Raw genomic sequence first — 15,289 nt, forward strand, 5'->3', positions numbered from 1 at the left:
AATAACAACAGTAGGAGGCTGCTAGATTTTTGTGCAGCCTATGGGCTTGTAATTACCAACACGCTGTTCCGGCATCGGCGCATCCACACAACATCATGGATGCATGCCGGGTCTAAACAAGAACATCTGCTGGACTACGCAGTGACGGAACAGCGGATGCGGGCCCATGTCCTTGACACCAGGACCTACCGTGGAGCTGATCTGCTCACTGACCATCGACTTGTCATCTGTAAGATGCGCCTGCCATTCTTCCACTCCGGTGGTGGGTGTAAACCCAGGACCCCATTCAAACCCAAGGTCGCCTGGTCTCAGCTAGCTGATGAAAGTTGCAAGCGAGAATTTAATCATCGGGGAAATGGGCAAGGTTTAGGACTGTGGCTCATGCAGCTGCAATGGCTGCTTTGAGTACACGGTCCAGAACTCCCCAGAGACCCTGGCTGACAGAGGAGGTGTTCAGGCTGGCTGAGAAAAAGCGACAGGCCCACTCTCATCGTCTACAGCATCCCACGTCAGAATGAGGAGGCTTACTGCAACCTTCGCTCGGAGGTTCGAAGAGCTTTGAGGTGCTGCAAGGATGGGTGGTGGTCACGTGTTGCATAAGAGATGGAGTCTGCCTCAATGGCCCGCGATCACAAATCACTATTTAACTCCAGCAAAAAAGTAACCTGCAGCACCACACCTATTACCATCATTAGGGGAAAAAACGATTATCCAATCTCCGACCCCCAGATTTGCTGAGCATTTCTGTGAAGTCCTGGGGGAGGAGAAATCCCTCGGCATGGAAAACATCATGAGACAAAGTGGGGCTAACCCTGCTGAGGCTGCGGTGTCTCAAATATGGAAGAAGTCAACCCCTGTGAGTGGCTGGCTGAGGTGCCATCTGTTCAGGAAATACTAAAGGCGATCCAGAGTCTGAGACGAGGAAAGGCACTGGGCAGAGATGATCTGCCAAGCGAAATGCTGAGAGAAGGTGGCGTTTGTGCACAGACTGCCCTACAAGACATCATAACAACAGTCTGGACCACTGGACGGGTTCCGCAGGATTGGAAGGATGCCCTGGTGGTCCCCTCTTTAAGAAGGAGAACCGCACAGACTTACAACTACAGGGGCATCTCACTCCTCAGTGTGCCGGGAAAGATCCTGGCAAGGATTATTCAACATCGCCTTGCCAGGCACGCTGAGGAAAGGCTTGCGGAGCCCCAACGTGGTTTCAGGAAAGGGCGGTCCTGCACAGATGCCATATTTTCTGTCCGTCTGCTACAGAAGAGGTGTAAGTAATTCCAACAAGACCTACATCTTTGCTTTATTGACCTGGTCAAGGCCTATGATACCATCAGTAAGCCTGGGCTCTGGGTTATTCTTCGTGCTTTCTGTCCCTGACCCTCTGCTCACAATCATTAAGGACCTTCATGATGGTGAGCGGGCCCGGATAAAACTACGTGGCCGGGAGTCGGAGCCATTCCCTGTTCACCTTGGGGTGCGACAGGGATGTCCTCTGGCTCACAAATAATTTAAAATATTTTTCGACCACGTAGTTCGTGAAGCCTTTGATGGCTGTACCGAAGTAATTACAATGGGAGGCTGCTCGATGCCTGGGTGCGGTCAAGGGATGGCTCCCTATTGGTCAACCACATTATGTATGCCCATGATCTGGTAATTGCCGCTCACTCAGAGGAGGAGTTCATTCCCACCCTTCTCTACGCTTGCGAAACATGGACCCCCCTAATGGAACATCTTCGCCGGTTAGAAACATTTAGGCTGGCCTGCCTACGATCCATCCTGGGTTTAACCAAGCTGGATTGTGTGAGGACATCACAAATCCGTGAAAGATCTGGACAAAGTCCCGTCGGTGAGCTCCTCCGGCAGGCAAGGCTGCATTGGCTGGGTCATGTAGCAAGCCTAAACAGCTTTTGTTCGGCCGGATAGAGGGGGCTAAACGGGTGCGGCACGGGCGAGAGAGTGATGTGGTACAGGAGGATTTGGAGCTGGTATCTGCGGTGTCAAGATCGGCCTCTGTGGAGGAGGCTTGTGAAGGACGCTGCTGGGTAGTTTGAGGCAGTCGTCCTCCAACAACAACGGAGGGGGGAGGAGCGATGCTGACACCAACAAGCAGAGCGCCGGGTGGCTAAAGCACAGCAAGTTGAACAGTAGGGGGCACAGGTGGTGGATTAGCCAGTCATCTCAGTCAGTCGACCCGTGGCACCTGGGTCTGCCCCGTGACCTCCTACCTCAACGTGCACATAGCCTGGCACAAGCGTCATGGTGACGTCACCGCCACCTAGTGGCGAATGGCGGTTGTTGTTGTTGTTGTACTCACGTGTGCGCTCTCTGTCTCTGAGCGTGAGCCCGCGCTCCCAGCAGCCCCTGCGCCATCTCCAGCTTCATGACGCCGACGTCCACAGGAGACAGCGGTGGTGCGTGCACCGCGCCTGGCGCCGCAAACTTCACTACCTATACCACAGCCACAACAACCACAACAACTGCAACCATCACGAACGCACACGCTTAAACGAGCACAACAATCACAACCACATCAATCACGACCGCCACAACAGCCACCACACCTGTAACTCTCCAGGTGAAGTGATGAGGCTTTGCTCGCCTCTATATGGTAGATGGTGACCGTGCTGATTGAGTGGCGAGTGTAATAAGTAGTGAATGTACAAAGTGCGTGGTTACTATGGTGAGCTGTCTGTGAGCTGTGTGGGGAGCTGCGTGGGGAGCTGTGTGGTGAGGAGTTCCTGACCTCCACGCCGTCAATGGTGAGTGTGGTGAGCTGCTGCCGTTGCTGCAGGACTCGGAGAGCCATGCACAGCGTCGCCTCATTTGGCCAGACGGCCGCCTCAACCACGGCGCTCAACCTCACAGCGACCGCAGCAGCGTGGGGCCGGCCAGCCCGCCAAGCCAGCACCGCACTCGCCGCCTCCTGCAACCACGCGCACAGCCACCCTCGTGATAACACAACCACCCTCGCAACCAAACTCACAACCACGCTCGTCATAACACAACCACTCACAACCACTAAACTGCGCTCAAACACACTCGTCATAATACCACCACACTCACAACCAGAACAACCAGACTCAACACCACACCTGGTAACACACATCGTGATGCATGACATCACACTGCAAATGCACCGATGTTATCACGACAGTTACCTCGACGACGCTGGGCAGAATGAGGCACTCGTCGGGAGCGATCACGTCACCGCGACCGCCGAGCAACGAGTCGCGCGCCCACCTCAGCGGAGTGAGGGCCAGGCGCCCAGCCCCCCACAACCAGCCATGCCCCGTGCCCCCCCCCATCTCCGACTCACGTACCAGTGCCCCCTCCCTGCACACCGCACACGCCACATAGTGTGTACACCACACACACCACAAATAGTAGTTATACAGCCCACATAACGCAGAGTGAACTAAACTTTTATTTTACCAGGTAAGGCCCACTGAGCTACGTAGCTCTTTTTCAGAAGCGACCTGCCTGCAAATGATTGCCCAAAAGAAATGGAATATCACGTGGAAATGTATAGCAGCCCACTGGCCGTGATGTGATCTCTGTGTTGTTCAAATGCCAGTCCTGCTAAGCCACACGCAAACTCACAGGAACCAAACCTAACGACCTTGTGATTACACGCGAACTCACAGGAACCAATGATAAGGAACGTGTAAGGTGCCGAACGATTACCGGCTCCAAATGCAAGAGAGGTCATTGTCCTTGGGAACAGACTGCATGATTACACCACATATACACTACACACAACACGCAGAGTGTGTACAGCGCACATACACACACAACACGTATAGTGTGTACAGCTCACACACAACACACATAGGGTGTATACCTACACCACCACCTTCAAAACCTCCACCATCATCACTATCCCCACCACCACCTGTCACCACCATCACCATCCCCACCACCACCACATCTCGCCGCCGTCGCCGCCGCCGCTTTCCGGCCGCTCACCGCATCATCTCGCGCAGCACGGTGGCGAGGCCGAGGGGCGGCCGCGGGTCGGCGTAGCGGTGCTGCAGCCGTGCCAGCGACAGCGCCGCGTCGCCGCTCGCCCGCGCCTCGCCCACCATGCGCTCGCGCCAGAATCTCAGCCGCCCGTCCCAGTCGGCCGGGTTCACGGCGCGCGCCGCCTTGAACGCCGCAAACAGCACTCGGCGCCGCTCCTCGTCCGGCCACGGCGCCACCGCCGCCTCCTCATCACTTTCGCGAGCCGGCGAGCTCACCGGCAGGCCGACTGGCGAGTGGACTGCTGGTGGTTTGGCTGGGGAGCTTACTACGATGCGAGCCGAGTGGACAGGTGAGCCAGCCGAGTGGACGGGTGAGCCAGCCGAGTGGACGGGTGAGCCAGCCGTGTGGCAGGCTGGTGAGCTGATCGGTGAGTTTGGTGGTGAGCGGACCGGTGAGCGAACCGGTGAGCCAGCTGGATCGTACATTTTATCCGGACCGATCATTCGGTCCAGAAGGGATGTTCTGTCCAGAACAGATGATCTGTGTAGATCGGGTGAATTGTTCTGAACCAGACACTCTATCCGCAGGAGACGCTATGTGGGATCTGGAGTCTGCAGTTGTGCGCTGATGTCATCACCTCCGGCATCACCTACATCACCACGCACATCACAGAAATTAACATCACTAGCAACATCACAACACTAATATACCTGCAACATCAGCAATGATACCAACATCATCAGCACATACATCACCTCCACCGACATCACCAACCACATCACTTACATTAACAGCAAAATCCGACATCACCAACCACATCACTTATATTAACAGCAAAATCAACACCATCACCAACTATATCACCACCATCATCTTATCATCATCATCATCATCACTTTATCACCACCATCATCTACATCATCACCACCATCACTTACATCACCCTCATTTACATCACCACCATCGTCACCATGACGTGAATCATCGCCTCATCACCAATACGGTGACGTCACTACGGCGCCCGTGCCAGGCTACATGCACTTTGAGGCCAGGTGAAGTGTCGAAGGTTGCCAACAGGAGGTCACGGGACAGATTCAGCAGGTGCCATGGGTTGACTGACAGATGAGTGGCCGATGCACCAGCTGTACCCACTACTGTGCCAACCAAATTCGAGCCACCCGGCGCTCCGCTCATTGTGAGCGTCGCTCCTCCACCCTCCGTTGTTGTTGGAGGGCGACTGCCTCCAACTGCCCAGTAGCGTCCTTCACGAGCCTCCTCCACAGAGGCCGATCTTGACACCGCTGGTACCAGTCTTCGGCAAGTCCACTCGGCTTCACATCCTCTTGTACCACATCACTCCATTACCACCATCACCACCTACAGCATCACCAGCATCTACATCACCATCACCTACCTCAATCTCACCACCACCTACATCACCACCTACATCACCACCACCTACATCACCACCACCACTTACATCACCACCACCACTTACATCACCACCACCTACATCACCACCACCTACATCACCACCACCTACATCATCACCACCTACATCACCACCACTTACATCACCACCACCTACATCACCACCACCACCTACTTCACCACCACCACCTACTTCACCACCACCATCACCACCACCACTTACATCACCACCACCTACATCACCACCACTTACATCACCACCACCTACATCACCACCACCTACATCATCATCACCACCTACATCACCACCACTTACATCACCACCACATACATCACCACCACCTACATCACCACCACCTCTTACATCACCACCACTTACATCACCACCACCTACATCACCACCACCTACATCACCACCACCACCTACATCACCACCACCACTTACATCACCACCACCTACATCACCACCACTTACATCACCACCACCTACATCACCACCACTTACATCACCACCACTTACATCACCACCACCTACATCATCACCACCACCTACATCACCACCACCACCTACATCACCACCACCACCTACATCACCACCTACATCACCACCACCACCTACATCACCACCACCACTTACATCACCACCACTTACATCACCACCACCTACATCACCACCACTTACATCACCACCACTTACATCACCACCACCTACATCACCACCACCTACATCATCACCACCTACATCACCACCACTTACATCACCACCACCTACATCACCACCACCTACATCACCACCACTTACATCACCACCACCTACATCACCACCACCACCTACATCACCACCTACATCACCACCACCTACATCACCACCACCACCTACATCACCACCTACATCACCACCACCACCACCACCTACATCACCACCACCACCTACATCACCACCACTGACATCACCACCACCACCTACATCACCACCACCTACATCACCACCACCTACATCACCACCTACATCACCACCACCTACATCACCACCTACATTACCACCACATACACCACCACTTACATCACCATCACCTACATCACCACCACCACCTACATCACCATCACCACTTACATCACCACCACCACCTACATCACCACCACCACCTACATCACCACCACCACCTACATCACCACCACCACCTACATCACCACCACCTACATTACCACCACCTACATCACCACCACATACACCACCACTTACATCACCACCACCTACATCATCACCACCACCTACATCACGATCACCACCACCTACATCACCACCACCTACATCACCACCTACATTACCACCACCTACATCACCACCACATACACCACCACTTACATCACCATCACCTACATCATCACCACCACCTACATCACGATCACCACCACCTACATCACGATCACCACCACCACTTATATCACCACCACCTACATCACCACCACCACCAACATCACCACCACTTACATCACCACCACCACCTACATCACCACCACCACCTACATCACCAACACCACCACATACATCACCACCACCACCACATACATCACTACCACCACCACCTACATCACACCTACATCAACACCTACATCACCACCACCTACATCACCACCACCACCTACATCACCACCATTTACATCACCACCTACATCACCACCACCACCTACATCACCACCACCTACATCACCACCACCTACATCACCACCACCACCTACATCACCACCACCACCACATACATCACTACCACCACCACCTACATCACCACCTACATCAACACCTACATCACCACCACCTACATCACCACCACTTACATCACCACCACCTACATCACCACCACCTACATCACCACCACCACCTACATCACCACCTACATCACCACCACCACCACCTACATCACCACCACCACCTACATCACCACCACTGACATCACCACCACCACCTACATCACCACCACCTACATCACCACCACCTACATCACTACCACCACCTACATCACCACCTACATCACCACCTACATCACCACCTACATCACCACCTACATTACCACCACATACACCACCACATACACCACCACTTACATCACCATCACCTACATCACCACCACCACCTACATCACCATCACCACTTACATCACCACCACCACCTACATCACCACCACCACCTACATCACCACCACCACCTACATCACCACCACCTACATCACCACCTACATTACCACCACCTACATCACCACCACATACACCACCACTTACATCACCACCACCTACATCATCACCACCACCTACATCACGATCACCACCACCTACATCACCACCACCTACATCACCACCTACATTACCACCACCTACATCACCACCACATACACCACCACTTACATCACCATCACCTACATCACCACCACCTACATCATCACCACCACCTACATCACGATCACCACCACCTACATCACGATCACCACCACCACTTATATCACCACCACCTACATCACCACCACCACCAACATCACCACCACTTACATCACCACCACCACCTACATCACCACCACCACCACCACATACATCACCACCACCACCACATACATCACTACCACCACCACCTACATCACCACCTACATCAACACCTACATCACCACCACCTACATCACCACCACCACCTACATCACCACCATTTACATCACCACCTACATCACCACCACCACCTACATCACCACCACCTACATCACCACTACCTACATCACCACCACCACCTACATCACCACCACCACCACATACATCACTACCACCACCACCTACATCACCACCACCTACATCACCACCACTTACATCACCACCACCTACATCACCACCACTTACATCACCACCACTTACATCACCACCACCTACATCACCACCACCACCTACATCACCACCATCACTTACATCACCACCACTTACATCACCACCACCTACATCACCACCACCTACATCACCACCACCACCTACATCACCACCACCACTTACATCACCACCACCTACATCACCACCACTTACATCACCACCACCTACATCACCACCACCTACATCACCACCACTTACATCACCACCACCTACATCATCACCACCACCTACATCACCACCACCACCTACATCACCACCACCACCTACATCACCACCTACATCACCACCACCACCTACATCACCACCACCACTTACATCACCACCACTTACATCACCACCACCTACATCACCACCACCTACATCACCACCACTTACATCACCACCACTTACATCACCACCACCTACATCATCACCACCACCTACATCACCACCACCACCTACATCACCACCACCACCTACATCACCACCTACATCACCACCACCTACATCACCACCACCACCTACATCACCACCTACATCACCACCACCACCACCTACATCACCACCACCACCTACATCACCACCACTGACATCACCACCACCACCTACATCACCACCACCTACATCACCACCACCTACATCACCACCACTTACATCTCCACCACCACTTACATCTCCACCACCACCTACATCACCACCACCACCACCACATACATCACTACCACCACCTACATCACTACCACCACCTACATCACCACCTACATTACCACCACCTACATCACCACCACATACACCACCACTTACATCACCATCACCTACATCACCACCACCTACATCACCACCACCACCACCTACATCACCATCACCACTTACATCACCACCACCTACATAACGATCACCACCACCACTTATATCACCACCACCTACATCACCACCACCACCTACATCACCACCACCACCTACATCACCACCACCACCTACATCACCACCACCACCTACATCACCACCACCACCTACATCACCACCACACCTACATCACCACCACCACATACATCACTACCACCACCTACATCACTACCACCACCTACATCACCACCTACATCACCACCACCTACATCACCACCTACATTACCACCACATACACCACCACTTACATCACCATCACCTACATCACCACCACCACCTACATCACCATCACCACTTACATCACCACCACCACCTACATCACCACCACCTACATCACCACCTACATCACCACCTACATTACCACCACCTACATCACCACCACATACACCACCACTTACATCACCATCACCTACATCACCATCACCACTTACATCACCACCACCTACATCATCACCACCACCTACATCACGATCACCACCACCTACATCACCACCACCTACATCACCACCTACATTACCACCACCTACATCACCACCACATACACCACCACTTACATCACCATCACCTACATCACCACCACCTACATCATCACCACCACCTACATCACGATCACCACCACCTACATCACGATCACCACCACCACTTATATCACCACCACCTACATCACCACCACCACCAACATCACCACCACTTACATCACCACCACCACCTACATCACCACCACCACCTACATCACCACCACCACCACCACATACATCACCACCACCACCACATACATCACTACCACCACCACCTACATCCCCACCTACATCAACACCTACATCACCACCACCTACATCACCACCACCACCTACATCACCACCATTTACATCACCACCTACATCACCACCACCACCTACATCACCACCACCTACATCACCACTACCTACATCACCACCACCACCTACATCACCACCACCACCACATACATCACTACCACCACCACCTACATCACCACCTACATCAACACCTACATCACCACCACCTACATCACCACCACTTACATCACCACCACCTACATCACCACCACCTACATCACCACCACTTACATCACCACCACTTACATCACCACCACCTACATCATCACCACCACCTACATCACCACCACCACCTACATCACCACCACCACCTACATCACCACCACCACCTACATCACCACCTACATCACCACCACCACCTACATCACCACCACCACTTACATCACCACCACTTACATCACCACCACCTACATCACCACCACCTACATCACCACCACCACCTACATCACCACCACCACCTACATCACCACCACCACCTACATCACCACCACCACATACATCACCACCACCACCTACATCACCACCACCACATACATCACCACCTACATCACCACCACCACCACCTACATCACCACCACCACCTACATCACCACCACTGACATCACCACCACCACCTACATCACCACCACCTACATCACCACCACCTACATCACCACCACCACCACCTACATCACCACCACCTACATCACCACCACTTACATCTCCACCACCACTTACATCTCCACCACCACCTACATCACCACCACCACCTACATCACCACCACCACCACATACATCACTACCACCACCTACATCACTACCACCCCCTACATCACCACCTACACCACCACCACCTACATCACCACCACATACACCACCACTTACATCACCATCACCTACATCACCACCACCACCACCTACATCACCATCACCACTTACATCACCACCACCTACATCACGATCACCACCACCTACATCACGATCACCACCACCACTTATATCACCACCACCTACATCACCACCACCACCTACATCACCACCACCACCTACATCACCACCACTTACATCTCCACCACCACCTACATCACCACCACCACCTACATCACCACCACCACCTACATCACCACCACCACATACATCACTACCACCACCTACATCACCACCTACATCACCACGACATCACCACCTACATTACCACCACATACACCACCACTTACATCACCATCACCTACATCACCACCACCACCTACATCACCATCACCACTTACATCACCACCACCACCTACATCACCACCACCACCTACATCACCACCACCACCTACATCACCACCACCACCTACATCACCACCTACATTACCACCACCACCTACATCACCACCACCACCACCACCTACATCACCACCACCACATACATCACCACCACTGACATCACCACCACCACCTACATCACCACCACCTACATCACCACCACCACCACCACCTACATCACCACCACCTACATCACCACCACTTACATCTCCACCACCACTTACATCTCCACCACCACCTACATCACCACCACCACCTACATCACCACCTACATCACCACCACATACATCACGATCACCACCACCTACATCACGATCACCACCACCACTTATATCACCACCACCTACATCACCACCACCACCTACATCACCACCACCACCTACATCACCACCACCACCTACATCACCACCACTTACATCTCCACCACCACCTACATCACCACCACCACCTATATCACCACCACCACATACATCACTACCACCACCTACATCACCACCTACATCACCACCACCTACATCACCACCTACATTACCACCACATACACCACCACTTACATCACCATCACCTACATCACCACCACCACCTACATCACCATCACCACTTACATCACCACCACCACCTACATCACCACCACCACCTACATCACCACCACCACCTACATCACCACCTACATTACCACCACCACCTACATCACCACCACCACCACATACATCACTACCACCACCACCACATACATCACCACCACCACCACCTACATCACTACAACCACCTACATTACCACCTACATCATCACCACCACCTACATCACCACCACCTACACCGCCACTTACATCATCACCACCACCTACATCACCACCACTTACATCATCACCACCACCGACTTGACCACCATCACTTCTTTTTCTCCACGATCCAGAGAACACGGTCCGCGGTTCCTTCTCGCAGGGATCCGGATCCGCTTTATGCGATCCGATTCCGTGTGTCGCGTAATCGTCAGTGTGGGAACGCCGCTCCCCGCTGCGCCTTCCCGCCCACTGCGCCCACTGCGCCCACAGCGCCCACAGCGCCTGCGGCAACACAGAGCGGGGGGGGGGGGTCCAAACCCCGGATGGAATCGTAATCGAGTTAAAAGTGTCGATGTGATTGGATCGGAAGCCGCCGCGCACCGACTCCGCGGGAATCGATCCTAGCGGAGTCAAGCTCGCAGCGATGCACGAATCGATTATTAATCACCGCTGGGCGTGGGGGGGGGGAAACGTTCCAGTCGCATTGCGATAGCGGCGCGATTCCTGAACCGAGCTCACGGGTCTTGATCGATGCCATTAATCGACCCGGGGGGTCGGGAGGTGACTCTGTCCCGCCCCTCGCGGGTCGCCCACCCCGTGACGTCACCAGCGCGACTCCTCCGCCGCCATCTTGGCGAGGGAGGGAACTGTGACGTTTCGGGCCGGGGGCCTTCTTCGTGAGTCATGGAGATGGATCCCGAGCGGGGTGGTGGCTATGCACGCCTGTGTAATGCAAGCGAGGAGTCGGTGGACCACACGCAGATGTTGCGCAACCTGCCTTGCCGTGGCTCGCCAAGAGACGGCAGTACAGACCGTGGTCTCATCGCCATCTGTTTCCATCTGTATGGAGATGGATCGCTGCTGCGCTTGGCGTGGGTTTCCACCCCACGTGAATTAGCTGAGCACATCTTACAAATAAAAACCCTATTGTAGCGGCGGCAGGACCCTCCTAAAACAGGGTCACACGGAGTGGCTCCCCTGGATAGATTATTATTTGACAATAGCAGACAACGCCTGCATCACACGCACGCGTTTTCACACATACAGGCGATGCTTTACCCATCCCATCACCCGCTCCACAGCCTTCCTGCTGGGAGTGCCTCTCATCAGCGGCACAACTCTGCACCGGGTTCGACATTCAACTTCTCACCAGCAGAGCCAGCCTCTCTTGAACCGGTGAACTGCCCAGATGTTCTGCCGGTATTTGGCTGCTATAAGTGTCCACATGATGATACGCCACTTCGTTGAGCTATCATTTGTTAATAGGTAAGGACTGCATATTCTTGGGTCTGTCGGTAAAGCTACGTAGATAGGTTCACTAAGGTTGGTTCATCAGCATTCAGTCCTTGTTGTACCAAATCTTGAATGATTGCAATGGTGTCAGGCACAGGAACTTTGGTGAAAAGAGAGACCACATCGAAACTAACAAGCAAATCGCCTGGAGATAGTAAGATGTCTTTAATTAGAGAAACCAAATGAGCTGAATTAAGTACACGCTGTGGGCTCACACGATATTGATTTATCCAAGACGAAGGTACTTTGCAAACCCACTGGCTATCATCACAGATTTGTTCATGAAGCCATCCAGATATATAAACACAGACACAACTTCAACCGAGAAGATAGGTACAAATTGAGCAACCATTGGAAGGACGTGATTAACCAGGTAAAATATTAACTTGCTATGATGTTTCCATCCTTTCTATCGATGTTAACTGACTCTGAGTTGCATTACTAGGTTGGATGTCTTTGTATTGACAGGCTGGGTAACCACTGCCCCAGCGTCTGTGGTTGGACCATCTCTAGCTCCACCCACCGACCTTGATGCACCCATCTCAGGCCTATATAAGACCGTGTCTCATCAGATTTCTCTCTCTCTCACCTGAAGACGATTGCTTGTGTTGCGATCAAACAGTCGTGATCTATTATATTTTTATTAGAGCATGTTTTCATGTTTTGCCACAAGTTAGTGGGGTTAATGCAGACTTGATGCCTTGCAAAAGGGATCTATTTGGTGTTCGAACATCTTAACACCTGTTTTATTGTCAGAAAGTATAAAGCCTATTCTTTCTAGATTTGAAGCTTTCGTGACTGCAAGGATTCATATTCTTAGGTTTTTTCGTTAAAGTCACGTAGGTAAAAAATTAAAATTAATAAAATAGAAATAAAAAAATAAAAATCACGACGTTTCGGAGGCAACACAAGCTTCCGTCTTCAGGTGGAACCGTCACAGCCCGACAGCTCTCATTTGCAGCATTTTGTTATGTAGGCTAGGCGTAGTCACAAACCGCACCTCTCCATAATAAAGGCTCAGTCATTTGTTATGTAGTCTATTCATAGTCTCAAGCTGCACCTTACCATAATAATGAAAAGTGAGCCGTTCCTGGCCACCCCCCCCCTCAACCATTATATATACGGAGTGGTATCTCTTGTAATCTCTCATTTACTTGATACAGCTGTCGGGCTGTGACGGTTCCACCTGAAGACGGAAGCTTGTGTTGCCTCCGAAACGTCTTGATTTTTATTACTTTTATTAATTTTAATGTTTTACCTACGTGACTTTACCGAAAAAACCTAAGAATATAAAGCCTATTCTTATTTTAACCTCATGCAGAGCACCCGCCGGGTGCTCTGCGCACCCGCCGGGTGCTCTGCGCACCCGCCGGGTGCTCTGCGCACCCGCCGGGTGCTCTGCGCACCCGCCGGGTGCTCTGCGCACCCGCCGGGTGCTCTGCGCACCCGCCGGGTGCTCTGCGCACCCGCCGGTGCTCTGCGCACCCGCCGGGTGCTCTGCGCACCCGCCGGGTGCTCTGCGCACCCGCCGGGTGCTCTGCGCACACCGCCGGTGCTCTGCGCACCCCCGGTGCTCTGCGCACCCGCCGGGTGCTCTGCGCACCCGCCGGTGCTCTGCGCACCCGCCGGGTGCTCTGCGCACCCCCGGGTGCTCTGCGCACCCGCCGGGTGCTCTGCGCACCCGCCGGGTGCTCTGCGCACCCGCCGGTGCTCTGCGCACCCGCCGGGTGCTCTGCGCACCCGCCGGGTGCTCTGCGCACCCCCGGGTGCTCTGCGCACCCGCCGGGTGCTCTGCGCACCCGCCGGGTGCTCTGCGCACCCGCCGGGTGCTCTGCGCACCCGCCGGGTGCTCTGCGCACCCGCCGGGTGCTCTGCGCACCCGCC

The 15,289-nt window shown here is 53.4% G+C and overlaps 1 protein-coding gene across 3 annotated transcripts in view; it reads right to left on the minus strand.

The window, feature by feature from the left end:
* Positions 1-12,354, minus strand: part of CHMP7 (charged multivesicular body protein 7) — a 31,453-nt gene extending 19,099 nt beyond the window's left edge. Inside the window, exons 1-5 of one of the 3 annotated variants that reach the window (XM_061548308.1) lie at positions 12,191-12,354; positions 3,970-4,615; positions 3,162-3,336; positions 2,747-2,926; positions 2,318-2,451 (exon numbers count right to left, since the gene is read on the minus strand). In XM_061548308.1, coding sequence (XP_061404292.1) covers positions 2,318-2,451; positions 2,747-2,926; positions 3,162-3,336; positions 3,970-4,469 — 989 coding nt within the window. In that variant the 5' untranslated portion in view covers positions 4,470-4,615; positions 12,191-12,354. The remainder of the gene's footprint in view (positions 1-2,317; positions 2,452-2,746; positions 2,927-3,161; positions 3,337-3,969; positions 4,616-12,190) is intronic. The other 2 variants (XM_061548290.1, XM_061548299.1) reach the window with 2 other exon arrangements.
* Between the last annotated feature and the right edge of the window lie 2,935 nt (positions 12,355-15,289).

The sequence above is a fragment of the Lethenteron reissneri genome, chromosome 2 (genome assembly GCF_015708825.2).
Source record: "Lethenteron reissneri isolate LAM-NWPU_2019-01 chromosome 2, ASM1570882v1, whole genome shotgun sequence".
Taxonomy (NCBI): domain Eukaryota; kingdom Metazoa; phylum Chordata; class Hyperoartia; order Petromyzontiformes; family Petromyzontidae; genus Lethenteron; species Lethenteron reissneri.